The sequence below is a fragment of the Aspergillus fischeri genome, genomic scaffold (assembly GCF_000149645.3).
Source record: "Aspergillus fischeri NRRL 181 1099437636265 genomic scaffold, whole genome shotgun sequence".
In the NCBI taxonomy this organism is placed as follows: domain Eukaryota; kingdom Fungi; phylum Ascomycota; class Eurotiomycetes; order Eurotiales; family Aspergillaceae; genus Aspergillus; species Aspergillus fischeri.
The window spans coordinates 1,200,384-1,227,931 of NW_001509761.1; the positions used below are offsets into that span (position 1 = coordinate 1,200,384).

The following is a 27,548-nucleotide window of genomic DNA, read 5'->3' on the forward strand; positions in this document are numbered from 1 at the left end:
CAATAACCCGTCTCTAAGAGACGAGCACCGGGCCGAGTCCTGAGCATTTAGACTCCTCTTCCATGTCAATTACAATGTACTAGACAGGGCACTCGTAAATTATATAACAGCACCCTTGTAGCATCACCGACATTCGTTTATCGCCTTTCCGTATCACTTGAAGTAGGTCAAGGAGATCTCTTTTTCCGACCTCGAAACTAACCCGAACGCCATGTCCACAGAACTCACCCGCATATCGACTTCAAAAGCGTGCCCAGGTGAGTCTTCGGTATATCGTGAGATTCTCGTGAATGCGTAAACTGACTGATATTGGGGTAGCAATTGGACCTTACGTATGACTCCATATCCCAACTTGAATTCATGCCCGCACTTCCCTGAAGAGAACCTCTTCTTAAGAACTTATCCTCTCTCATGAACGTGGTTTTATAAAGAGCAAGTGGCTGACGTTTGCATACGAAGTCGCAAGCTGTGGTTGCCGGGCCCTTTATCTTTCTTTCTGGTCAGATTCCAATCGATTCAAACGGAGCCCCTCTGGAAGGAAGCATTTCGGACAAAACTCACGCATGTTGTAGAAGTGTCCAAGCAGTCTTGGTGGAGGCTGGAAGCGATATCAGCCGAGTGGTTAAAGTCACCGTGTTCCTGAGCAATATGGACAATTTCGCTGAGTTCAATTCGGTTTATGATAAATATTTCACACATCGACCAGCTAGAAGCTGTGTCGCTGTGAAAACATTACCCTGTGATTTGGAGGTCGAAATTGAGTGCGTGGCTCTTGCAATTGCTCAGGGCTCCCGCCTGTGAAGGGTCGATAATCGTGAAAGAGTTATGTCCTTTATACTGGAGGTCAGTAGGGTGATTACTGGTGACGCGCTTTCGGAGACTCGCAATCTCTACATTGCACATCCTGTTTTGATAGCGTTGAATAAGAGAAGTGATGAGAGGCTGTGTTTCTCCTTTTCGTAGCAGGATCTGAAGATATTACGACCTTCATATGCGATAGAGATTGTGGAATGTTTGGAATTGTGCCGTACCTTAAACTATCCGACTAGTCCAGCGCCAGTCCTACGATTCTGTCATTTGTTGGTGGTCGCGATCCCCAAGGAGCGCCAAAGGAGCGCTCCGGGGTCTGAGAGCATATGAGAGCCGCTTGCCATTTTCAAGCTAAAATATGTGTCTCTCTATTACAGGTACCTTTTCGTGTTTCAGAGAACGGTTGACAGTATTATTGTCATCTGGAATCTGAGTGTCTACATAGAAGGTGGACGTCAGATCGATTTCCTATCAGCGGCACAGACGGATACTCCACAGAGCCCTTCTTTCACAGTGTGGATTCCCTTTGGTCCTCATGACCGGTGACAGCAGCCGGGTGCCATTTTCATTTTACCCAGTTTTGCATCTTGCATCCTATCTTCTTCTCAGCTGTAGAGTGCGCTTCCATACTTTCAGTCATCGACATCCGCGCAAGACGAGGACGCTCGGGTACCGATACCCGAGTCAAAGTTCCGGAATAAGATCGTCCTTGGAATCTAACTAGGATGCTTTTGGTGGCAATTCCTTGCTTTCTTAGTTATCGTCTTCCCATTATTACGAAACTGCGAGTGGTGCCCGGGCCGGAGGCTAATTCTGTGTCCGTAGTCTGCTGTTAACTTGTGCAGCTCTTGTGCAGCAGTATTATATTAAAGGCAACCTGTTCGTCAAAGTTCGCCTCCACTATGGCTAAATTATCCACACTTAGTGGATTGCTTTCAGAATGGAAGTTGGCATCATCGGCTCTGGAGTCATCGGACTCACATCGGCTCTGGCCCTTGCTCAGGCTGGCTACTCAGTGATGATTGTTGCGCGCGAGTTACCTGGGGACGACTCGCTGAGATGGGCAAGCCCATGGTACGTACAGCTATGGATCAGGTACTGCTGAGAATCAAACCTGCTGATTCGGAAAAGGGCAGGCGCCGGCATTCTACCCTACCCAGATAGCGCAGGACAAGACCTACAGACCGAAACGTTCAAGTATTATTGGGCTCTTGCCCATCGCGACCCCACCAGTGGTGTCCAAGTCGGTATTCGCCTTGCTTCCCGGAGTATCATAACTGCGTGAGGAAGAGAGCTGAGTCGTTCTAAGGTGGTAGATGTGACGGAGTACTATGACGACCGAAGTGACGACGCCACGATTTGGTACAAGAGAATGGTCCCAAAATATCGCCGTTTGCCATCAGAGGAACTCCCCGCCAATGCCAAGCTTGGGTTTCAGTATCAATCGATGGCGGTCAACCCAGCAGTATTCCTGCCCTGGATTAAGGCACTTCTCGATAGAAGGGGAGTGAAGTTCATTCGTGCCGAGGTCGCATCCATAGACCACGCTCGGTCATTATTAAAGACGGAGATCATAGTCAATGCATCTGGCTTGGGAGCTCGTCACCTTGCCAACGATGAAAAAGTGATTGCAGTCCGCGGCCAGACCATGTTGGTTGAAAGTTGCTCCCATGAAATGGTGATGTTCCAAGGCTCCCACTACACCTATCAGATACCACGTATGTATAGTGGAGGCGTTATTATTGGTGGAGTTAGCCAAGAGGGAGACACAGATGAGAGAGTAAATCTCGCAACCCGTACAGACATACTTCGACGAATGAATCTGGTTACTCGTGGTCGCTTCGGGTCGGTTGATCTGAACAAGCACGTCGTGAAAGACTTGGTGGGCTTTCGGCCGAGTAGAAAAGGGGGATATCGACTTGAACGGGAAGGTGGTGTCATCCATGCATACGGTTTCAACACTCTCGGATATACATACAGCTATGGTGTGGCTTTGAAGGTGCGAGAGTTAGTGACGGCGGCGCTGGAAGAGAAGCGAAGGCTGAGGGGCAAGTTATAGCAGTTGTCAACAGTGCAAACTAGGATGAGATAATTCGAGGACTACCGAATACCGTTAGTAATATGAGCAGATGAGGGGCAGTCATTCGCCACTCGATTCGATTCAAATTGTCAACCATCAGTACAGGCAAGGCTATAGTAGTGATCTTGTCCGGGAGAGTGTAGATCGTCGACCACGGAAGCATAGTTGACGGCTGCAATCCGCCGCATCTACGGAAGAAGACTCTACCTATAGATCTGATGACCCATCTGAAGCAGATAAGGCGTTCCTTAGCATAGAGTCATGAGTTCACAACTCTTAGAGGCCGCATCATGAGTTCAGCCAACTGAGTGCCACCCGAAACATGTGTGAGCCTATGAATTTTGACATTTCCGGCGTCAAAGCAACCGTTAATATACCAGCGGTTAACTGAGGTATTGACAACATAGAAATGCGCGAGAATGACCAGGGAATGTCTCCAGATAGGCTCAGTTCGATCCGTAGCCTGTAGCAAGGTAGCGAAGTCCTGAGGGAGCATAGCCGGCCAGGACTGCAGCGCAGCCTCTTCAAAATTGGCTTGAATGCGGGAATCAGCTGGAAAACCTTGCTCGTTGACCGAACCCTGCAAGACCGCGATAATGCGCGAATATAATTCCTCCAGAAGGTCGATCACTTTCAACTGCTCGTCGAGAGCGGGATCTGATGTTGTAGATGAGATCGATCCTGGAGAATCGACGAGTCCAAGGCTACTAGCGTTAAGTGGTCGAATATCAAAATAACACCCATCTCATTTTCAGGTTCGCAATTGCTTGGCTTGAGCTTTGAACAAATACCGAGAGGCGCGGGGAACAGCGTCCCAGTCGCGAGAAAGACGAAACGAAGGGCAGGTCTTTCCGGTATATACGAAGAGAAACAGTCCTATTATTTAGGTGAGTTATCGTTAGCCAAAAGTGACCTTATCACTAATAGCGAGCCAAGTACTAGCTTTAATAGAAAGAAACTAGTCCATAAATCCAGTTTGTGCCAATACTGGACGAACAGCTTGACCATGCCAGGATCTACCGCATTTAAGGCCCTGAATCGTGCCGTAATCTTGGCTATGTGCTGTGTATCGAGAACCAATCCTCCATACGCCATGCAGATAAAGTGCTCCTCCAAAAAGGCGTTTACTCGTTTCGCGGGATGCGCCGCTTCATCCCCGGCAAAGCTGCACATACGGTCCCACCACTCTCAAAGACAACAATATTTCGCATAGGAATGACCAACTCATTCACCAGAGTAGCAATCATGTCCACCCAGGGTTGACGGTCCGGATTTTCAACATGTGAGACCCCCCAGGGAGTTGGGGTGGGGAGGGGAGGAGGGTATGAGTCTTGCTTACCCATCAGGGCTTTAGACGAAACTGTAAAGATCATCGGGATGCTAGTCAAATCTGCAGAGTTCACAATTTGGTTTTTGGCTCATTCAAGAAAAATGTAGGAGGCGGGGTGTTAGAGAGGGCAATTCTGTGTACCGTATCCATATCTATGAAGCAGATTCCAACAAGCCTTATCAGCTACTAGCTCTGCGTGTGCTGCAAATATAATTATAGTATATCTCTTCCGGAACCATCCTGGTCCATACTGGTATAAACATATCAATATTTGATGGCCAAAACTAGTATGAAAGAATACAGTATTGATGTTAACGATCACCCCAATTTGACGTTCTCAACCTCACGTAAGTCGACGCCCTTCCCTTCACTGTTGTCTGTGCCGGGCGCAACAGCATCCTCAGCATCAGCCAGCATGCTCTGAGGCAAGTGAAGAAGAATCTTTTCACCCGTAAACAGCCGGTCGATGTGCTCCAGCGAGAGATTCCGTGTTTCAGGGTAGAAGAAGTAGATCAGAGGAATAAAGCAGAAATTGAAGACACTGAAATAGATGTATGTGCGCCATCCAATGCTTTTGATGCTGACCGGTGTGATTTCCACCACAAGGAAGGTGAATATCCAGTTGGATGCCGTGGCGAGCGCGGCTGCGCGTGTGCGAATGGCAAGAGGGGCGTACTCGGCAGGCACTTTGATATGTCCATAAGCACGAAGGATAACCAAGGATGATCAGACAGGGAAACACTCACAGAGCCAGGGGATTGCAAGCAGGCCGACGGCGAAGAAGAAGTTGAAGAGGAAGAGCATTACGACAGCAACGATCCCCGCGGACATTCCGCCATCAGATACGGTGCCTGCAAGGATAGCCATACATGCACACTGCCCGGTAGCGGCGAAGAGCATGAGTTTCCGGCGGCCCAAGCGATCAATGATCCAAATCGGGACCAAGGATGAAAGAAAGTAGGCGACACCATTGAAGCCCGCCAGGAGAAGGGAGAGATTATGAGACATCCCGACCGAATTCTCAAAGATAACCGGTGCGTACTGGAAGACTGTCAGATCGGGCCCGTATTAGTCAAGATGAAGGGAAGGAGGGAGTGCTCACATAGGTGATGAGGTTGATGCCAGAAATTTGCTGCATGAATTGCCCACCGATCCCAAGAATGGTTCGGTAAAGAAATTTCTGTTCTCCATTTTCTAACATCATCCTCCAACTTCCTCTGGAGGAAGCTTCACGCTCTTCCTTGATTGCCTGCTGAATTTCCGCCAGTTCGCTCGCCAGTACCGGATCGTTGATATCAAGAGTCGGTGCATTTTTCTCAACAGCCCACAGGACATGTCGTGCTTCATCATGACGGTCATGGGCAATTAGCCATCTCGGTGACTCTGGAACTATACAGATTCCGGCAAAAGTGACTATGGCGAACAGTATTTGCAGCGCCAGCGGGAAACGAAACTGAGCATCGTTTGAGACGTAGCTCATCGCGTAGTCCACCCAGTACGAAAGCATGACTCCGAAGATATTGATGGCCAGCTCAATGCAAAGCCCCTTGCCACGATTGCTGGCCTTCATCAGCTCGGAATGCCAAACAGCTGCCGAGACTTGATTCAGAGACTATCATTGAAGAAAAAATCATTGGATTACTCGAGAGTCACTCACGAATTGTGCTCGTGTTCATCCCGTTTCCCAGGCCGGCGATAATCCGGCCAGTTATCATTTGAGGGATGCCGTACGCGCTGGCTTGGAGAGCCGCTCCGATGCTCAGCACGATCGACCCGATCGCAATACACTTTCGGCGGCCAAGTCGTTCTCCAAGAAACATGCAAATAATGGCACCAAAGAAGCAACCGATTTCATAGATCGCGACCACGGTCCCCTGAAGGGACGCACTCCCAGAGCCGTGCTTAGTGGTATCGATCTCAGGGAATACGCGGGTAAAAGCGTGGCCGGTCAGAAGCCCGGACATCACCCCCTGGTCATATCCGAACAGAAGGAAGCCCGAGCCCGCTGTAGCCGTAATGGCCCAGTTAAGGGGAGTCCCGATCAAGAAGGTCATGATTGAATGAAGTGAAGTGATAGAGCAAGAGTGACCGACAACCACGGCCTCAACCTGGATGGAGAACAGAGGGAATGTTGAAGAATCGTGACGGCTTATGTATCTTTTCGAATGCCGTATTTGGTCGGAGTATGGCTTCTGTACCCCGTGTTCAATTTCCCAATCATGGGGGAGACGTAATATGGGGTAAATGGCATATCTCCATTTTAGCTAGGCGAGCAAATCTCCGTCAGATTGCCACAGGCGCAGAACTCAATTCCGCCACAAGGAACTGAAAATACCTCAACGCTTGAAATTTCCGGAATAGAATAAGCGAAAAGTAAACTTTCGTGACCGGAAAATGGAAACACTCGCGCGGTACTGCTGTCAGATGATCATTATCTTGGCGTGCGCTTATGCCTTCCATTTTCGTGCATATGGAAAACTTCCACTCATCCACTGTCATGTAACTGAGAGAATACAATCCAGGTTCTGACGTCGCGAAAGGAACACCTCTCCCAAACCTGAAGTAGTATGGCTAATGTATTATTGACAGTCGTATACAGGAAACTTCCCCAAGGCCATGATAAGGTGATTCTGCTCAACGGTGGTGGCTAGCCCGCCCATACTGGTTGCGTGGGGGAGGGAATGCTCGATTTTGCCGGCCACGGCAACATCTTTGCATCTCCCTCCGCATCCCAAGATTTGAAGGGGCTGAGAGTGCTAGAAGCCCCTCGCGGTCACGAACAATTGCGCCTGGTTCCATTCGCAGCAACTGCTAACAGCGTTGCAGAGCTTTGATGATCGTCAAAAAGTACACGGGCGACAAGCTGAACTTTGGCTTGGCTGTTCAAAAGGCCACAGCTCAAGGGCTCGGGATCGATGTCGTCTTGGTCGGTGATGACGTCTCGGTCATGGGAAGTTCTGCTGTCGGCCGAAGAGGTCTTGCAGGCGTGCTCTTCGTGACAAAATCGCTGGCGCCGCGGTTTGGGTTTGAGGGTATAGTATGATGGAAGCCTCCCTTGGAAGAGCCAGCTACGCTGAAAGAGACCGTTTTGTGGAGAATGGTGGCATTCCCGATCCCGGGGCCTTGGGAATCGTCAGTATTCTCAAAGGTATACAAAGAGCACTTAAAGGACAGTCAGTAGATCCTGTCATGGGGGAGAACATTGCCATGATGGAGTCCTTGATCTCTTAATGGGCCGGACACAGAGACACTCTGCGAACTATACCGGATATGATTACTATAGCCGTGTTGCTGAAGTGACAAATCAGTGACGGTTCGGTCTTTTTCCATCTAATATCTAACGAATGAATATTTATACTACCGGAATCGTGCCTTAGGGGCCAAATGAGGTTGTCTAACTCCTTGCTGCGGATAACGCGGTAGCAAGATATCCATTTGATAGGCAGGTAGGAAATGCGTTAATATCTATTCATATGTCAGCTATACATTTGTCTTGTAACACTGACTAAAGCAATACATTTTCAAGGTGCCCTACCATCAAGCGTACACCATTAACCTACTCATTTATGTAGAGTTTCATGTACATCAGCATCTACATGTTCCGCGCTATGCCCCATACACTGCTCATGCAGAGGCACAATGGCCGCCATCCACCCTCAAGTCAGCTCCCGTCATGAAAGAACTGCCTTCTGACAGTAAGAAAACCGCCGGGGCCTTGAACTCATCCGGTGTCGACAGTCTGCCCAGAAGCGCCCCGGCCATCCACGTCTTTTCCACCTCAGGCTCAGCCTGGAGGAGCTGGTTTGTCATATCGGTCTGGATATACTAGTATCGTGTCAGTCGCGGGAAATGAAGGTAGAAACAGGGATGGGTTTTGGACTTACACCCGGTGACAAGGTATTGATCCGTATTCCGTACTTGCCCCATTCCTGGGCGAGAGAACGGCACAATTGCTGCACCGCCGCCTTGCTCGTGTTGTACGCCGAACATGTGAGACCCTGCGAACAATTAGTGGACAACTTCTGCGTACTTGTCCTGAGCGCAGGGGCGTATTTTTATGCGTACCCTGTTTGCAATTTGACCCGACATGCTTGCTATAAGGACAATGCTTCCCGGCCTGTTCTTCTCGACTAGAATCCTTGCTGTTCGCTTCGCGGTCAGGAATGCCCCTGTCACATTGACTCGTAGGATCCGCTCAAAGTCCTGTCCCTCATACTCGAGGGCGGGGACTTTCTGCTGGATGCCTGCGGAGGCCACGACACCAGCAAAGGGCGCGTCGTGCGCGTCGGCGTCTTGCGCGATTTGCTCGAGTGCTGTCGCAAGCTCGGTTTCGCTGGTGACATCGCATTGCTTATATGAGGCGGTCAGATTGGACGACTTGCACAGCTTGAGAAGGGTGGACCATTGGGTCTCTGAAGGCGAGGGCAAAATGTCCAGACACGCAACGTGGCCGCCAGACTCTACCACCGCAAAGGCCAGCTCCATTCCTAGGCCTCTTCCACCACCAGTGATAACTATAGTTTTACCCGTGAGCGAGAGAAGACTAGGCACGGTCGGTACCGAGGGAGTATGCTGCTGCTGCGTGTTGGGCACGGAACCTGCAGCTGCAATCTCGTCGATGGCCGTAGGTGTCATTTTGCTTTTCCCACTCTTTTGGCAAAGTAAGACGAAACGTGAAGTGAGGTTGGAAAGGACAAAGCAGTTCACTATCAGGTAGTACAAGAGTGACCACAGAGGAAGCGGTGATGGTTTGCGAGGTTGAACGGTGGTTTCAATCCATGTTTTGTAGGTCGCTGCTGAGCTGGATTGGGCAGGTCGAAGCACAAAAGCAACGATTGGTAATAGGTAGTGGACATTACAAGCCCTCTGGGCACCGCTTAATTCCTTCTAAGATTGCTACAATGACCGAAAGTGGACGATCGTACGCGTCCAAGGCATGTATACAGTATGTTGCCGCAAGGGAAAGGGTGAAGAGTAGCCATGGGCTGAATTGCTGCAAAAGTTCGATTGTGGAAGTTCGAAGCGCCGGGTCGTGCGTTAACTTTGGAGTCTCATGAGTTATTTGAGTTTGATGACGGGGGAGGAGGGGGGAGGGGGTGGGGTGGGGTTTATCCGTTCTCTTTCCGAACTAGGCAGCCCTAACCGCACCCCGATAATAGGAGCCGAGAGAGAAACGACATGTATGGCACCAACAATATACGTCACCCTCAAGTCTGAATCGGAAGACCTGAACATCAATGAAGAAGACGACGGATATAAGAATGAGCTTCGCGATCGGACTGCATTTCAACGCCCTTCTTACAAGAAGACATAAGTGCATCTGTCGATTTTGCTCCTGGTCACTCGGCTCCTCCCGCCAGAATGACGCAACAACTTGAAGAGATAAAGAGAATTGATCTCGCCTTGCGGACAATCCGATGCCTGATTTTAGACCTTTGCCAACAGTACAAGGGCGGGCACCCAGGGTGAGTAAACGATGTCCCGCAAACCATGCCGGCAAGCAGTGGAACCTGACATTCTTCCTCACCAGGGGCGCCATGGGAATGACTGCGATTGGCATTGCATTGTGGAAGTATTGCATGAGATACGCGCCATCGAACCCCGACTTCTTCAACCGGGATCGCTTTGTGCTCTCCAACGGCCACACTTGCCTCTTTCAGTACACCTTCCTGCATCTCACGGGCTATAAGGCCATGACGATGGACCAGTTAAAATCGTACCACTCCGAGCGGGCAGATTCCCTGTGCCCAGGCCACCCGGAAATTGAAATTGACGGGGTTGAAGTGACCACAGGACCCCTGGGCCAAGGTGTCGCAAACGCGGTGGGCCTGGCCATGGCAACGAAGCATCTCGGTGCTGTCTACAACAAACCTGGATTCTCACTTGTGGACAATACGACATGGTGCATGATTGGTGACGCCTGCCTGCAAGAAGGCGTTGCATTGGAGTCAATTCAGCTCGCTGGCCACTGGAAACTCAACAATTTGGTCATCATCTACGATAACAACCAGGTAGCGTTGGCTCCGTATTTCAGACATGGCCGTACTGATACTGACAAGATTACGAACCCCAGGTGACGTGTGATGGCAGTGTGGACATCTGCAACTCTGAGGACATCAACGCCAAAATGAGAGCATGTGGCTGGGATGTGATCGACGTTGAAGATGGCTGTTATGATGTAGAAGGGATCACTGCTGCCCTCATGCGTGCCCGGTCCGGCAAAGAGAAACCGACCTTTATCAACGTACACACCGTGATTGGCGTCGAGAGCAAATTCGCCGGCGACGCCAAGGCGCACGGTGCCGCCTTCGGCGAGGACGAGGTCGCGAACATCAAGCGGAAACTTGGAATGAACCCAGATGAGCATTTCGCTGTCCCTGTCGAAGTATATCAGTTTTTCAGTGACGCTGGAGTAAGAGGCCGAGCCCTGGAGGAGAGCTGGAATCAGCTCCTGCTCAATTACTCGATGGAGTATCCGGAGATGTACGAGGAGTTCAGGTTGAGAATGCTAGGAAAGATGACCCAGGACTGGACAAAGCTCATCCCGTCAAAAGAAGAATTCCCCGCATCTCCAACAGCCTCCAGAAAGTCTGCCGGTCTCTGTTGCAATCCCCTGGCGTCAAAGCTCCAGAACATCATGGTGGGCACTGCCGATCTGACTCCTTCGGTAAACATGGCATGGAAGGGCAAGGTCGATTTCCAGCATGTAAGCCACGGCCCTGTCCCCAGGAATATTCATCATTTACTAATCAACCTGCTTTGTCCAGCCGGAGCTCAAGACAACTTGTGGCCTAAATGGCAACTACACTGGGCGATATATCCACTGGGGTATCCGGGAACATGCCATGGCTTCAATCTCAAACGGACTAGCAGCCTTCAACAAAGGAACCATCCTGCCCATAACCTCCAGTTTCTTTATGTTCTACATTGTAAGCGAAACCATTAAACTATGTCCCGTTTAGTCCAAGCAGTGGTTGCTCACACTCAGCAAGTATGCGGCCCCAGGCATCCGAATGGGGGCACTTCAAGGCCTCCAGCAGATCCATATCGCGACTCACGACTCGATTGGCACCGGTGAGGATGGGCCTACGCACCAGCCCATTGCATTGGCAGCGCTGTACCGTGCAATGCCGAATATTCTCTACATACGGCCTTGTGATAGTGAAGAGACGGCTGGGGCTTTTATCGCAGCATTGCAAGCAACATCCACGCCGACAATCATCTCGCTGTCCCGGCAGAACTTGGAGCAATACCCGAAATTTTCCTCCCGACAAGGGGTCCAGCGGGGCGCATATGTTTTCATCGAAGATGAGCAGGCTCAAGTTACGTTGATTGGTGTGGGTGCTGAGATGGTTTTTGCAGTGCGAACGCGACAGCTGCTGCTGGACCGTTTCAACATCAAGTCTCGCATTGTGAGTTTCCCATGTCAGCGTCTTTTTGCACAGCAGGACCAAGAATACAGGAGGGAGGTCTTGAGATATCGGTCCGGAATCCCCTGTGTCGTTATTGAGGCATATGCAGTGACCGGGTGGGAGAGATACGCCGATGCGGGCTTCACAATGAGCACATTTGGACATTCCCTGCCTGGTGCTGCAGCATATAAGTACTTTGGATTCGATGAGCATGTGATTGCGCCAGAGGTGGCAAAGCTCGTGGACGAGGTTCAGCGGGACGGGATTGAGACCTTGCGAGGTGAATTCAGGGACTTGAATCCGGTGCGCCATTAGATAACGATCACGAATGTAACATATAATGCATTTTGCACTCTATAGTCAATAAAATGCAGAAAGCATCATTTGCTTTTTTAAACTTCTAGCACATCTCCTCGGTCACCAATTGATGGAACTAAGGAAGGAGGCAGAAATACCTCGATCGATTCGGTAAGCGTTGCCAGAGGACTCATTGGAGCCTACGGTAAATAGCTCAGATCAGGTGTAACACTAATCGCCCTGCTACACCCGGGACAGACAGCTACACCGGATGGCAAAATAATATTATTGCGACAAATCTCCCCAAAACTCTTGAAGATCGACCGCCCGCCACTTGGTGGGCCAACCACACTCTTGTTCAATTTTCTCAAGTAATCTCAAAATTGCCTGATGCTCGCTCGGGTGGCTCATCCATTGGCCGGCAATCCACAGCGGTTGGATCGAGTTGGTCCACGCACCGTGATGGTCATTGCTCATGGAGATGCCACAAATCTGGCGGGCATGCCACAGGATCGAGCGTGGCTTGGGGTCTAGTCGCACATTGGTCGGCTTGGACTGCAAGAGTAATATTGCCGCGGTGTGGTAGAGCTGATTTCCCGAGATTGCCGCTGCATTGCTGAAAAGAATGGTGGGAAATGGATCAGTGGAGGGAAGGTTGACGATCGGTTTCATCTCTTTCGGCCGTTTGACGTGCCAGTCTTCCATATAACGCCACAGCTTCAACCATCGTTCCATGTAGGCTGTGTCGCTGGGGTCGCACCGCACACTCGCCGCTCGTCCTAGCAAGTGGGATGGCGCCAGGAGATCCAAGGTCTGCGCACAGAGGTAGACGGCTTGGTTTGCGCAGGTTTCAAAGGTAGATATGGATTGAAAGAGTCTGATGTCCGTATCGAGGTCAATCATGGAAGCCCAATGGTTGACCGGGATCAGTGTCTTGATGGAGGAAATCAAGCCGCCGCATACGTCCATCCGGGCAAAGCACCAAAAGAGTGCCTGCTCAACACCTCCGACGAAGCCATTGATACCCACTGCTTGCATCAAGTGTGCGCATCCGTCGAGATGCCGTCGCCAGGCTTTCGGGGCACAGCTGAGCATCTCCAGCACACACAGGACAACGCAAGACCCGATCACCGCGGTGGTCCTCGTGGGAAGCTGTGGGAGGAGAAGCTGGATGGCTTTATGGTAGAGCATTAAACTGCGCTCGATGGGCAATGTTTTGTCTTTCTGCTCTTGCTGGCGGGCAGATACAGCTAACATGGCGTACCGGAGGTGCTCGTGGGATTGCGCCATCACTGGAAGGGTATATTGAAAATGGCGTTGACTGTCAAACTTGTCCAGCCACGGGGCAATCTCTTCCAGCCAGTTCTTCCACAAAACATATTCCACCTCCTTGGGCAGATCCACGGGGGTTTGGTTGTTGGACATCAGGCTATAATCTTCGTAGTCTCTGAGCTGTAGAATCGGGACCGTAGTGAAACCTTCGCGCCCGAGACTCGATCGAGCTGGACCCGCGCTGTCGGTAGAGTTTCGCCGAGAAGGGTAACGGGATCGCGCTTCCTGCATGAGATGGCTCCTCAGGGTGGAGTGCAGCTCAAGATAGTCGGAACCTGGCAGGAAGACGCCATCCTCGAGACCCACATCAGGGGAATAGTTAGTGGAATCCCAACATTCAGGAAAGCGTTGCAGGAGAGGGGAGGTGTTCGCATCAAGGCCTGAACCAGGAGCGAACACGGCAGGCGATTTGTGCAGCACTTGCTGTAGCCACGGATTACTATCCACTAAATTCCCGGCAGCGGTGGACTGACTCAGTTCTGTTCGGCCTCCAGGGCCCGATAGCTTTGCATTTGCCGCGTCCCCAGAGTGGTCCGGAGACGAATGCGTGGGAAGCTCGCGACCCATCGAAAGGTCTTCTGAAGCAAGCTCGGAATCATCAGAATTAAGAGGCTGCGAGGCGCTTGCGCTGAATTTGGGTAGGTCGCACCCGGCCTCTTCTTCACGCCGTCCTGGGTCCTGCGCATGGTGCAGCGGTGTGGCAGATCCCCGATCAAGTCGAGGATGCTGGACCGCACCAACGGGAGAAGACTGATGATAGTCCCGTATCACCTCAGAGGTAACATCCATAATCTGAAAGGATTTGTGCGTCCGATTCTTCGACTGCCGTGGGTCGTGCACCAGCATCTGCGTGTTTGCTTCCCGGAACGTGACTCGCATCCCCCACTGGCAGCTCTCACCTCTCTTCCGGCACCTGATACACGTTGGTTTTCCCTCATCGCACTTCCTCCGCTTCTTCCGGCAGTTCAGGCATCCTGATCTTGTCCTTCCCCACCTCCGGGCCTCTCTTTCTCCTGTCCGATCCGATACTGAATTTGACTCACCGTCTGCTCGACTTGGAGAGTCCGCTTGCATGGTTGGCCCCCGTCAAGGTCTCCTCGTGGATAACAAACAGTGATGTATGTTGGTTTGGGAATCTCTAGATCTTGTAGAGGAATGCAAAAAGGTGTTACCGAACCGCTATGCACTACAGGGAGTGGTTGGAAAAGACACAGCTCGACAGACAGATATTCATCGGTTCGAAAAAGCCTCGTCGACTCACATGACCGTGATTACTTCTCAGTCACGTGAGATTCACCACTTTCGGCCCTCATTCCCCAAAGCGCATTGTTAAGGCAATTTCCCTTCTAGCCGCCTCAGAGCACGGTAAAATGGGAGCATGCCTCTTGGCTAGCGCGTGATAACGATAAGGCGGTGAATTTTGGCAGAATTGGATCATGACGCGACGTGGATTACCAGTTTCCTATTACGTATACTGAAGAGAGTAATCTCGATCTGCTTGCTCAAGCACCACACTAAAAGTCTCAAGGGGATGCCAAGGCTGTAGCCGCTTTAGTAATATCGGCGCAAACCTGACCGTTGCCCACTCGATGGGCCGCAGGATACTACCTATGATATTACAGAAGACCGCTGCCAATCAAGCGGTATCAGGCGGTCCATTCCGGCCCAGGGACGTAGCGAGCTGAAGGAGGCCGATGCTCATGCTGGTAAGTGGAGCACGCAACGCCGGAATCAAGTCTATTGGTGGCACAGGAAATCTAGTGTCGTATTGGACTGTGAGGGACGTACGCTGAGCACACTGATACGAAGAGGCATTTACACTGTAGTCATTGATTCTGAGAAAGATATTAAGTAGAAAAAAGAAAATAACATCCACGATTGTAGCATGAAATCTCTCCGCAGATGCAAGGCAAAGAGCTCCCGCTATACGTACAGAGCACTCAAGCAGATGGCTTCATACCAAGCGCTTCGAGGTCTGGTGTGCCATCCGGTCCAAGTGGAACTGGCTCAAAGCCAGCTTCAAGGGAATGACCGTCAAGAGGAAGCCCATTGTCGGAAACAGCTGCCTGGCTCCATGGTTGGTTCTCCTTCAAGTGGAGAAGATTGTGACGGTCCGATCTATCCAGGTAGAATCTCTTCTCGTTGCCGTAGATATCATAAATGTCGAAATAACACCAGTAACTCCAAACGGGCGGCCAAGCAGCCATTTTACCCTGGATCTTCCAGCGAGTGACAGTCAACACATGTTCCCCCTTTTGGTTGACCCGGATGTTGGCATAAGCCTCTCCTATTGCCGATGTAGCGCTTCCTACTTTCTTGGATTGCGCGGAGCCCATCGGCCAGACAAAGCACCAGTTTGTTACTGTGTTATCCTCCACAATAGCATAGCAATGCTGCTTGCCAACCTCACCCTGTCCGTTTTGCTGAGTGCCATAAACACTGGCCATCTTGAATGGATATTTCTTGCTGGTAAGGTAGTAGTTGTCTTGGTCCCACTTGAGTGATACTGGAAAAGAACCTATCGATCCGTGAATAGCCCCATCAGCCGTGTCTTCTCGCTCGAACTTTACATCATCCAAAGTGTAGTATGGACGAGGCTTCGCGTCGATGTAAATGCTACTGTCATTGCTGCCCGATCGTGTAGTAACTAGCACGTTATCGGGCTGTAGAATGCTTGCGCCGATCCGTATGTCCCCGATCTGCGTTGAGAAAACATACAGTGTATGGGTCTGGTAGGCGGAAATCAGACGGTCTTCCGCTTGCTCATGGCTCTCATCGACGGTCTTGTCGCTCTTGGATGACGAGGGAAAGGGGGCAGTGTAACCAAGATCAGTGGATGAATACCGAAAGGACCCAGAAAGAGGTTCATCAGTATGATAATTCGTTATCTTGACTCTAGTCAGATCGTTTGAAGTCAACTGGTATGGCTTGCCGTCCTTCCGCGCTTCGAGCAAAACGTAAACAGGGGCCTGCATCCTCCCATTGGCGAAGATACTGAGTGAAGTCGAACCACTTCTTGACTCGACCTTGATCGAATTGACGGTCCACGACATCTTGAAGTTGGCAAATAATGTTAAGCAATCGCAGGTGGAATGCGGAATGAGGTGGCTTCTTTGTGTAAGGTTCAGTGAAGGAGAGAGAACTGGAGACCATGGGAACGAGGGAAGCAGAAGGAGGTCCACGTTAGAGACATATATTTAACTTTGGTTGCATTTTCCATTTATCAATTTTAGAGATTACGTTCTCCCTTCCAGCGAATAACCTGCCGGGTAGGGCAAAGTGACTGGGGATGCAAAAACCAGGGAGCGCTGGTGCCAATAGCAAAAATACCTCATCGCCAAAGCAGAAGATGGCAACCAGCTGAGCTGAAGGGAGAGGCGTGATGGCGCAGCTGAAGTTGCAGTGAATTGCCAAGGCGTTAATACATCCTGGACCAAATGGTAATGGGGTCCATACCTAATGCATGCGCATGTTAGCAGCTGGGACCTTGGTGTCATGACTCCCCTCAGTGCCAAGGTTCGACGCGAAGTGATGCAGCTTGCATAGGCGCGTAGGGACTGCACGATCGGTGACCCCGATCAGAGTCCCCTCACCACTCCAGAGAAGCATGCTGCGGTGCCCTAGCTCCTCTGATCCCCGGAAAGGAAAGTTCACTCAGCTCCATATGGTCCAGATGTGTAGCATCGCGCTTGGCATAAATAGGCCCAACATTACGCATCCCATTTCCCTTTCTTCCCATACTCCATCCAAATATGTCTGCCTCTCAGAACTCGTTATATTCCCAGGGATTCAATTTTGGGTCCTTTCTACAGAAGGGCGTGGACCCGCGAACTGGTCAATATACCTGCTCCATTGACCTTTATCAATCGCCTTCTGAGTCTCGCAACTGCCCACCCTTCAAGCTCTCGCTCAGCTACAGTCCACTTAGTACCGAGAATGTGGGCTTAGGCAGGGGCTGGTCTCTCAACCTTTCGTCATATAGAGATAAAACCCTCCGTCTCTTCACCGGGGAGAGCTTCAAAGTCATCGAGACCAGTCAAGAATTTACCGTATTGGATCAGAAGTTGAGGAACTTCCATGCCACGAAGGTCAATAATGACTATGAAGTTGTGCATAAATCCGGAGATGTCGAGATTCTCTCGCATTTCGAAGATCTGTATGACCGATCGGTTCCCATCGCACTGTACGCCCCTACCGGTCGCTCGCTGCAGTTTGAGTGGGAGCCCAAAGGAGTACAACCTCGACTCAGGAAGGTCTGCGATGGCAACGAGTGTCTGCTAGAGATTACGTATGACGATGCTGAGGTGAAGGTTACTCGTGCACCAGATACTGTCGAAGCCAGTACCTTCACCCTTCTTCTGTCCCATGATCGGTTGACCGAGATCCATACCCCCTTGGACAGCACGCGGCCCTGGAAATTCGCGTATGAGTTCATGAATCAGTTCGCCTGCCTGAACGAGATTACCAGTCCAACTGGCCTTTACGAAAGGATCAACTACAAAGAGGATGGCCATTCCCTGCCGAGAAATGCACCTTATCCAACAATCCCTTATGTTATTTCTCACTTAGTGGACCCCGGGCTACCGCAGGCGCAAACTGAGACACACTTTTCATACTCGGACTATAATTTCCTAGGATATGGCGGCACCCGCGATTGGAGCAGCGATGGCGATAACTTGTATCTGTCCGCGAGTAATTATCAGTACATTTCGACTGTGCAGATCGTGGGTGGGTCAATGACGGAGTATACATATAACAAATACCACCTCCCTGTCTCGATCAAGGAGCAGACCGGGACCAAAACGAAAACACAAACCTTCACCTACTATGCAGACCTGTACGCTGGCTTTGATGAGCAAGTAGAACAATACCAGCTGCCCAAGAGTGAGACCACAACCTACTGCGATAATGTGACCAAGAAGTCTCGCCAGGAAACTACCAGTTACGTCTTTGATATATGGGGTAATCCCACTCAGGAAGTCCAATCGAACGGCATCACGATCAACCGTACTTATTATCCACCCGACGAAGCAAGGGACACCACTACAAATGAGATTCTTTGCCCAGAGGACCCTCATGGCTTCCAGCGGCATCTGAGGACAGAGACTGTGATCCCAGGGCCAAGCAGTTACTCAACGCCGACACGCAGCCAGCATTATACATATCTCGGGATCAATACGGCCAGCGGTGCCAAGGCTAGCCGTTTTATCGCAGTTAAGACGCTGGTCAGTTTTGAGGGATCCACGACCCTAAACACCACCGAATACGAGTACTTCAGCCAGCCATCCTCCAGGGACCACTGCCGGATAAAGCGCCAAGCTACCTGGATGTCGGACGACCACCCTTCGACGCAGGATTGGAGCTATGAGTATCCAGTCCGCGGACAGATGGAACAGACCATCACTACAACCAGTTGGGATGGTGTCACTGTCCAGGAAAAGGCCAATTATTCCCTCTCTACCGGGTCCGTGCTAGCCCGCAGAGACCAAGCCGGCATTCAAGACCGGTTCGAGTACGACAAGCTTGGCCGTATGGTCAGAGCTACCACCGCGGTTGGTACCCCGCAGGAAAGTACACGCCACCACGAATACACGCTCAAGGAGGACTTCGAAGCTTATTTGACCGTCACGGACTCTAAAGGTGTCCAGACACACTACTACATCGATGGCTTAGAGCGAGTAACCAGGGTGGAGAAGCAAGACGACGATGTTTCCTGGAGTCCCGGTACGCCTTACACGGGGACCTTTCGCCCGGTGCAGGAAAACACGTATAACGCTCTGGGCCAGCGCACCGAAACCGTCGAGATCGACTGGTTGCGAAGAAAAGGTGCATCACCAACAGAACAGCGTAGTGTCCAAACGACGCAGTATGACGACTGGGGAGAGGTCTGGCGAACGACTGATAGCAGTGGCACGGTGACTATGTCACTGGACGATCCGATCAGCTTGACACGAACGGAAGGCTTGGAGGGCGAAGGTCAGAACAAGACATACTTGAACTCTTTCGGCTTGCCCACCAAGATGGAGCTATTAACCAAGGACGGTGTAGTGCTAAGCAAGGTGGAGTATTTTTACGATGGCCTCGGCCGTCTGGTTGAAGAAGAAGATGCCTGTGGCCGCGTCACAAAGTACACACCTGACCCGTTTGACCGCATCACTGAAACAACGTGGTCTAGCGGCCGTGTGATTAGTGCTGAATTTTCAGCCAAGAGCGCCGCGCTACTACCTGTCTCTATTACTACAAATGGCCTCACCGTGGGAGAGCAATCCTTTGATGGCCTGAACCGAGTAACCAAGAGGATTGTTGGCACACGAACCGTAGATCAAACCTACGAAGGAAGCTCTCCGGAGCCAAAGCAGATGACTACGCAAAAGGGCGATCAAACGAACTTCACCTATGACCCGAACCTGGGCTATTCCCTCACATCTCGCACCGGCAGTGGAAGCGAGGATAAATATCAATATGACGAGCGGACCGGGGCACCGGTACTTCTCGAGTCTACTCACAGCACGCACAACCTCCAGTACCTCCCCTCGGGTCTCTTGGACAAAGAGACCATTCGCATTCATGGAGAAGAGCTTTGTGCACAATTCACTTACTCCATGGCCGGGAAATTACAAGGCTACGTTAATGTGCACAACCAGGAATATGAAGCCCAATATGACACCCACGGACGAGTCAACCAACTACTGCAGGGCACGCTGAAGGCCTCCTTTGCCTATGACAAGACGAACAGAGTGACGCAGACGCAGGTCCAGGATGAGCAGCGTAATACTGGGTTCGCGACTGATTTGACTCATGATGAGTTCGGCCGGGAAATCGGTAGAACGATTCTGAAAGCAGGGGAAAAGCTCTACCAGCTGGAACAGTCTTACAACGAGAGCAGCTTACTTAAGGAGCGTCATCAGCGTGACGGTGATGACAATGTGTTACGCTCTGAGACCTTTGAATATGATGACCTTAACCGTCTCACTGGCTATACATGCGAGGGTAGTGATGCGCCTACAGATGAGAAAGGCCGCCGGATTAAGAGCCAGAACTTCAAGTTTGACGAGTTTGACAATGTCTGCGAGGTGTCCACTACCTTTCAAGACGAGAGCCAAAATATTGCCAAGTATACACGAAGCGAAACAGACCCGACTCAGTTGGCCACGATCACAAACACCCATGCCAGCTCTGCTGCACATGTCGAGCTGGTATATGATGATAATGGCTGTTTAATCCAAGATGAAGAGGGCCGTAAGTTGGATTACGACAGCATGAGCCGCTTGATCGCGGTCCGCGATGCAGATGACAATGACAAGATCCTAAGTCAATACGAGTACGATGCCGTCGGAAGGCTGATCTGTCAAAAAGTTCCTGACCAGCCTGATACCTGGTTCTTTTACCGTGGGGACAAGCTGATTGCGGTCAAAGCGGGAGACCGTCAGGTAAGCTACCTAGCGGACGACGAAGGGTATTGGGGACAACTTGTCAAGGAAGGTGCAAACATATCAAGCCAGGTCTTTGCTTCGGAGGGCCACCAGTCTGTACTTGCTTGGCTAGATACGGACCAGCCAGGTAAGATCAATTGCCAGCAGTATACACCATATGGGTTCGGCGCTACGGGATCATCTATCGGCTTCAATGGACAATGGCGTGACCCAGTCACTGGTTGGTACCACCTAGGCAACGGGTATCGCGTCTACAGCCCAGTTCTCATGCGCTTCCACCAGCCTGACCCGTGGAGCCCTTTCACCTCCGGCGAGATAAATCCGTACGCCTACTGTTTGGGCGACCCGATCAACCGCGTCGACCCCAGTGGGCATTTCAGTTTGTTTGGCATCAAGTTCGGTTGGAAGGATTTGATCACCGCCATTGCAGGAATAGCAGCCAGCGTTGTTCTCGGAGTTCTCACGGGTGGTGCGTCTCTGGCAGTCCAGATCGGCGTGAGTGTCGCGGTTGGCATTGTTACCGAGGTTGCAACGGGAATGATTGGAGACGCGTTGGATGGGAACCAGATCACCTGGAAAAGTGTCGGCATGGATGCACTTGGCGGGGCATTGGGTGGTCTCACCGGAAAGGCTGGTAAACAGGGTTTGAAGCAGGGATTCAAAGTCGCTAAGACGGGGGTTAAAACCGCCCTTGGCCGTGCTGGCAAAGCGACAATCACCAAGGTAGGCAAAGGGTCGGCAGAAAGGCTTACGAAGAAAACCGTCAAGAAGATCTTCGTGAATGCAATGAAAAGTGAGGCCAAGCGCTTTGGAAAGGGCAAGGCAAAGGAGGGCGCAATGAACCTGCTTACATCAGGAGACACGGACGATCAGTCGGACCAGGTACCTTCTTCTGCGGCCAGAGACAACATTCGGCCTGTTCTCAAAGATGGCGAGTACGCCTTTAGTGATCTTAACTTGCAGCAGCCCGGCTTGTCGTCTCTGTCCAGCTACGGTGCAGGGCAGTCGCTAGCGGACTTGCTGAATAGAGATAACCGATATGGCTTTTTGTCAATGGGTCCGTCGCAGGATGGCCAAGAGAGAGGTGATGCGCTGGGCGCATTTGAGCAGGCGAAAAATGTTTATTCTTCAGTCAGAAGGACGATACGGGCACCACATTGGCCGTTTGGCTTCGAGGGTCTACCTGAGCTGTGATTGTGGGCAGAGTATTTCATTGGCAGTAAGGCCTCCTCGGCGCAGTGAGTAGTTTACACAGAGCCGAGCAATATGTGCCAATGGTTGAAAGATTCCCATCCGTTGGGTCTCCCTTAGATTCTTCGCGCATTTTTCAAAAGCACGGCGAACAAGTTAAATATTATCTGGTTGGACTGTTTCTCTAGTCTCTAGACCTAGTTGGACTGCCACTGTAAAGAATCCTAAACGTCAGATTAATTAATGGATTTATCCTTCCACTTAGCCATGTAGATTGCCATCTCTAACCCCACGGCTGATTCAGCTTGTTTCTTTTCGCACCGGTTCCTAGCCTTCCAACAGTGGGAGATCCGATTCCAATACCGCTGTGGATGCATTCGCATATGTCCAACATGCGGTGACCCCTCACACAACTCCGTATCAACTGCAGGATACTCAAGCATCTTCACCCCTGCAACATTCCCAACAGTTCTAGCATAAACTGCCATCACTGCAGGACTGATCACAGTGATAAGTACCAATCCAGTTATCCTCCCCATAAACATCCAATCCCATCATCCACCCATTCAGCACCTGGTGCAAGTAATCCAGGTTCTGCGGCATGCCATGCGCCTTACCCTCAGCCGAGCAGGGGTAGTCCTTCGTCAAACCTCTGTTCCCATTAAGCCCGGATCCTGCCGCAAACCACCCATTGTATGAGCCCAGCGCCTTAATCGCGTTACCCCCCGACGCATCAAGCTGCGACTTGAGATAGTGCGTTCCCGCGTCCACGTTATCCTGGATACTATCCGTGCATTGGCCATTCGGGTAATTATCGCACGAGACCTGCATCAGGCCCGGTGTGGGACCCCCAGCGTTGGCATTGCATGAGGACTCCTGCATAGCGATGACGGCGAGAACGACCGGGTTGACGCCGTACTTGGATGCGCTGCTTTGGAAGTAGCTGTCGTACTGGGCGCAGGCGGAACCAATGCCGTTGTAGAAGTCTTGAAGGCTAATGGTGTAGACGTCGTCGATGGAGAGGAAGGGAGGGTTCCAGCCGGTGGTGGTGATGCCGGTGTTGAGCCAGTCTTCAGATCTAGATTTTGCTATTAGCAACAATGGCACTAAAGATAAGACGTGGCGAAGGGATGGTACCCGTTTGGGCCGGTGCTTGGGGTGACATTTTCTGTTGCACCTTGCGCCTTAGGGTTTTTGCCGACACCTGGGTTGGCGGACTGAGCGGTGGCGCCAATAGCGAGGGCCAGGGAAGTCAGGGTGATGCTCTTAAGGACAGCCATTGTTGCTCTTGCGGTTGTTTGTCTGTGGTTCGGGAGAGCTGAAAGGTGACCGTTTGCGTCTATCGAGTCAGCCGGCAATGGAGCTGCTTAAATAGTTCAGTTTTTTGCAAGCGGGTTGCCCTGCCTGCCGCAGACATAATCTTCTTCCAAAAATCATCATCAAAACCAGCACGTTGATGCCAATCGACCAGTTTCTCAAACGGGTAATTCTGCAGTCCTGGCCATCATGCACACAGCCAATCAAAAGCGGCAACTCTTCTATGTGGCCCAAATTCGAGCTAGCCTGACAGGTGCGACACCGATCTGTTTGATCTGAATGATAGGAGTGATTTCATTGGCAAGCATCGTAGCAGAGTCGTCTTAGCGTCGGTTCGGCATGTTACCTCAGTGCGTCGATCTCGGTAGATGCCTGCGAGCAATTCGGCCAGTACCGGCAACAGGCACGAGTATGGAATGGTCAGATAATCTCGTCCACAGACGCCAGCTTGCAGTGTCGACCGTCGAGTAAGTCTGACGTCTGTGGCATCGTGCAAGTGATTATGTCAGCAATGCCGATCGCATTGTCTCTATACCAATTTCCCTTTTAGGAAATGCATAAGGTTACATCTGAAGTTGGGGGCGGTTTTAAGTAACATCGTTGTTCTAATGGAGGAAAGGGGCGATATGTTTGTCATTTAGACATGGTTACAGTTAGATTATAGGACCCCGAGATGCCTTGATTGACTCACCAACCAGTATCTGATGACAACGGCGAATTCTTTGAAATAATTCCAACATGCTAATATTGCTGGCTATAAGTGCAGGATGAGCTGGCAAATGTTGCCATCACACTGTTCAAATTATTCGGTAAGCGACTGACCGCAAGTGAGGTTGATGTCATTATCTTCCGGATAGATGCATTCTAGCCACTCGCGCCACCTTCAATCAACTGTGAAGAACTGTATAAACATCAAATTTGTCACCCTAATTTCCCAGGCTATTTTGAAGCAAATGTGGGCGTCCCCAGTGCCCCGTAGACTAAACTAAGCATAACCCATCTGCGGGCCGCCATGGCTCTGTGGTATGGCTTCTTGAGCATCCGGGGTAAAGGCCATAGCAGAGATTGCTGGATTCAGGGTGTCACATCGAGTTTCGAGGTTCTAGATCAACAATTTTTCTAGACTGCGATCTCAACATTGTGTGTACAACGAGATATTTGACCTCCCCGCGAAGGTAAAGTATTCTAGAACAACGGTATCGCTTTTACACGTGCGAGGCAGGAGAGGACTGTTCTCTTAATTTTGATGAATAATAGCTGGCAATATTCTGTTTCTATCATTCTCGGGTTTTTACTGTATACCAGGGAAGATAATTCTTCCACTATCCAGCTCTCGGCAGCACTGAGTTCGGCAGTCATACTACCGACGAGAGGCACTCCGTCGGTCATTCTTCGCGCAAAGTCGACGAAGCCTCGGCGATTACACGAGGCGAGAATGAGTGCAGAGGTAATAACGCAGTCTTCTAGTGTGATATGAGCTGGGTCAAATGGCCTTGCTCTTGGTATGAGCCATTGATCTGGCAGTTTTAGGGCCAATACTCGACTTGAAGTATTGAATTTTATTGTTTGTTAATAATAAATATGCCAATCATAACCTATTTAGGAGATACAGTTTCTTCTTTATAATTTTTTTCACCGAGAATTTGCTAGCGTAGACGTATGCCTTACGACAGCGGCTGCCTGCATGAGCCACCACAAAAAAGGGCCAATGCCCTTTTTGAAAGGTGTCAATAAAACATCCCATGGTTCATTGTTCGCCTGTTGACGAAGTGCAGATGGATTGTAACGGGATTGGTGAAAATGTCAATGATCCTCCTTGCTTAGTCACAACGGCTGACCACTCATGGTTTGACCTCATTGTAAAACATCATTTTTTTGTGTTTCTGCCCCTGCCCAGAAGAAGGGAACCACGGTTCGGCCAGCTTGCACACAAAGCACATGGATTGAGGGACTCGTGGGAGTTCTGAGGGAAATCCTATTTTTGAGAAGCCACGGATAGGGACAGTATCAAAAAGGCCCCGTGAAGCAGGGAACAATGAATTTGTCTTTGGATGCTCATATGGCACATAGGCTACGAGTCTGTGTTTCGACCTTCGTCGACTAGCATGGGAAAGCCTAGGAAGCGACTGAAAGACCTCAATACGTAGCTACAATTCTCCTAGCGACAGAGAATGGTGGAGGTGAGCTCCACCCACAAGACTTTAGGCCCTTCTGATATCGTTATTCTTTCCACTTTCGCCAATATCCGTTTGAGGGATCTGATCCTTTCCCGGCACTTGGCCACGAGGTCCAAAAGTCTAGACCTCCGGGGATATGCTCTTTGTCCTTTGAGTAGGTTTCACCGCACAATGATGAATCTCATGTTCTTTGTCTCTTGATGTTGAAACGCAAGCATAGTAAAAAGAAACAATCAACACAAAGGCATACCAAAAATAATCCGACCTCCAGAGCCACGCAACTTGCCTCCAACAACCAGACTCCATGTATTGCAGAGCCAGAGTCCCACACAGAACCACTGGTCAGGGGAAGTAGCCAATGGCGTTGAAATGGCGTACAACTCAGGTACCACCCATAGATTCTGGCCAATCCCACAACAATACCAGAGATGTCCTGTCTGTGTTTTCATTCGAACTGTCCAATAGGCTACTGTCAGGATGTCAACGAGCACACGACCGCATGGATCTAGACCATGGCAGTATCTTTCTCGGAACCCCAGTCCCATCAACTCGCCCATGCTGACGCATTCCCTGATCAATCATCCTCAATCCTAAGACTCTATCCATAGGTTCAACCTCTCGAACCAAGGAAAATGACATCCACCAGCGCCATGGGTGTTCGAGAACACACATTCGACTGACAAACAGTGGAGTGGCGGGCATTAAATTTTTTGTTTTCAGAATGTTATAAAAGGGCGTGAGAGGGTCCCTTCTAGATTTCTCCCATTCAACCATCGCATTCATTAACCGTGTGTACTCACGCTTCCATTCCTTCATTCTCTTTTGGCTTGATACTTCAGACGCTCTCTTCGAATTATCACTTTCGTTGTTGCTCCAGTCAGTAACGACACCGCCATTCCTTCGGACTTCTACATCTGAAGCACGCTTGACGCGACATCCACTCTCTTCAAAAATGCAGTTCACCAAGTCTCTCCTGCTGCTGGCAGCCCTCACCTCCAGCTCTCTGGCCCGTCTGCAAGGCCACGAGCGCCGTCAGTACGCCCCCTCGGCCTCCTCCACAGTCGCTCCCTCCTCCTCATCATCCTCCTCCGGCGGCAGCTCCGGGTGGACCGGCACCCCAGCCGGAGGCTCCTACTCCACCGCTGGCTTCGGCAGCCGCACCTCCAACAGCGGCAGCGGCGAGACCTACGCCGGCAACGTCGGCAACCCATGGGGTAGCAACATCATCGAAGTCTCCGCCGACTCGGCCTCCAACTACAAGAACGTCGCCCAGATCAGCGGCCAGAACAGCGAGCCTTGGACCATCGTCTTCTGGAATAAGATCGGCCCCGATGGCCAGATGACCGGCTGGTACGGCAACGCCGCTCTGACTCTCACCCTCAACGCCGGAGAGACCAAGTACGTCGCCTTTGACGACGACACCAACGGCGGCTTTGCGGCCGCTGCAGGCAGCATCCCCACGGACTCGAATGGCGGGTATGCCTCGACCTGGGGCGAGTTCGATTTCAGCAGCGCCGGGAACGGCGGCTGGTCTGGTTTCGATGTCTCTGCCATCCAGGCGCAGAATGCGGGCATGACCGTGCAGGGCATGAAGATCTGTGATGCGCTGGGTGGCACTTGCTCTAGCATCACCCCTAATGCGGCGTCCGTTGACAATGCCTATACCACTGCTGAGGCGGCTATTGGGGGTATTGGTGGGAACCTCTCTGGTGGTGGTGCCGTTCGCCTGGCTGTTACCATTGACTACAGTGGTTAAGTTGGACAGTTGGACTACGATGAACATGGAATGGAAATATGAAAAATTATATAGATAGAATATGGTTGCTTTGATAGCGACTACAGACGAATCACACTCGTTTACATTATTGGTTTCGCAAGAAAGTAGAAAAAAGCTGCAAATCCTATTACTATTTGGTTCAATGACTGGATTGGCTATATACATAATCATCCGTCCAAAATCCGATAGTATGGCTGATTCCCGGTTGGATAATCAGAATCCCGAAAATCATCGGCTTTCGCAATGCCAAGACCTGTGGCCACCACAGTAACCCCGATGAAGAGGGCATCATCGCTCTTGATCCTACATACTGGTCTACTCATTATAGCTAATATTGATCATATCACCGATATTATCTCCACCCATATTTCCGATGTAACTTCCTGTCGTAT

General features: G+C 50.8%; 9 protein-coding genes across 9 annotated transcripts; 4 read left to right on the forward strand and 5 right to left on the reverse strand.

Annotated features, from left to right (window-relative positions):
* Positions 1-1,750: 1,750 nt before the first annotated feature.
* Positions 1,751-2,869, forward strand: NFIA_004660 (FAD-dependent oxidoreductase; the record flags this gene model as incomplete). The annotated part of the gene is made up of 3 exons (XM_001259004.1): positions 1,751-1,884; positions 1,942-2,053; positions 2,120-2,869. The coding sequence occupies 3 exons, from the start codon at positions 1,751-1,753 to the stop codon at positions 2,867-2,869; spliced, it is 996 nt and encodes a 331-aa protein (XP_001259005.1).
* Positions 2,870-4,538: 1,669 nt separating this feature from the next.
* NFIA_004670 (sugar porter family MFS transporter) lies at positions 4,539-6,274 on the reverse strand (the record flags this gene model as incomplete). The annotated part of the gene is made up of 4 exons (XM_001259005.1): positions 4,539-4,906; positions 4,967-5,261; positions 5,323-5,810; positions 5,878-6,274. 4 exons carry the CDS (start codon positions 6,272-6,274, stop codon positions 4,539-4,541), a joined length of 1,548 nt encoding a protein of 515 aa, XP_001259006.1.
* Positions 6,275-7,844: 1,570 nt separating this feature from the next.
* Positions 7,845-8,855, reverse strand: NFIA_004680 (oxidoreductase, short chain dehydrogenase/reductase family; the record flags this gene model as incomplete). Its single annotated transcript, XM_001259006.1, has 3 exons — positions 7,845-8,045; positions 8,105-8,218; positions 8,286-8,855. The coding sequence occupies 3 exons, from the start codon at positions 8,853-8,855 to the stop codon at positions 7,845-7,847; spliced, it is 885 nt and encodes a 294-aa protein (XP_001259007.1).
* A 726-nt stretch (positions 8,856-9,581) lies between these two features.
* NFIA_004690 (transketolase family protein) lies at positions 9,582-11,947 on the forward strand (the record flags this gene model as incomplete). Its single annotated transcript, XM_001259007.1, has 5 exons — positions 9,582-9,685; positions 9,751-10,231; positions 10,294-10,926; positions 10,988-11,149; positions 11,183-11,947. The coding sequence occupies 5 exons, from the start codon at positions 9,582-9,584 to the stop codon at positions 11,945-11,947; spliced, it is 2,145 nt and encodes a 714-aa protein (XP_001259008.1).
* Positions 11,948-12,214: 267 nt separating this feature from the next.
* NFIA_004700 (Zn(II)2Cys6 transcription factor) lies at positions 12,215-14,335 on the reverse strand (the record flags this gene model as incomplete). Its single annotated transcript, XM_001259008.1, has 1 exon — positions 12,215-14,335. One exon carries the CDS (start codon positions 14,333-14,335, stop codon positions 12,215-12,217), a length of 2,121 nt encoding a protein of 706 aa, XP_001259009.1.
* An 866-nt stretch (positions 14,336-15,201) lies between these two features.
* NFIA_004710 (uncharacterized protein) lies at positions 15,202-16,314 on the reverse strand (the record flags this gene model as incomplete). Its single annotated transcript, XM_001259009.1, has 1 exon — positions 15,202-16,314. One exon carries the CDS (start codon positions 16,312-16,314, stop codon positions 15,202-15,204), a length of 1,113 nt encoding a protein of 370 aa, XP_001259010.1.
* A 699-nt stretch (positions 16,315-17,013) lies between these two features.
* On the forward strand, positions 17,014-21,888 carry NFIA_004720 (RHS Repeat protein; the record flags this gene model as incomplete). Its single annotated transcript, XM_001259010.1, has 1 exon — positions 17,014-21,888. The coding sequence occupies one exon, from the start codon at positions 17,014-17,016 to the stop codon at positions 21,886-21,888; it is 4,875 nt and encodes a 1,624-aa protein (XP_001259011.1).
* Positions 21,889-22,356: 468 nt separating this feature from the next.
* Positions 22,357-23,165, reverse strand: NFIA_004730 (putative extracellular soluble lytic transglycosylase; the record flags this gene model as incomplete). Its single annotated transcript, XM_001259011.1, has 2 exons — positions 22,357-22,963; positions 23,023-23,165. The coding sequence occupies 2 exons, from the start codon at positions 23,163-23,165 to the stop codon at positions 22,357-22,359; spliced, it is 750 nt and encodes a 249-aa protein (XP_001259012.1).
* Positions 23,166-26,331: 3,166 nt separating this feature from the next.
* On the forward strand, positions 26,332-27,135 carry NFIA_004740 (putative allergen; the record flags this gene model as incomplete). Its single annotated transcript, XM_001259012.1, has 1 exon — positions 26,332-27,135. One exon carries the CDS (start codon positions 26,332-26,334, stop codon positions 27,133-27,135), a length of 804 nt encoding a protein of 267 aa, XP_001259013.1.
* Between the last annotated feature and the right edge of the window lie 413 nt (positions 27,136-27,548).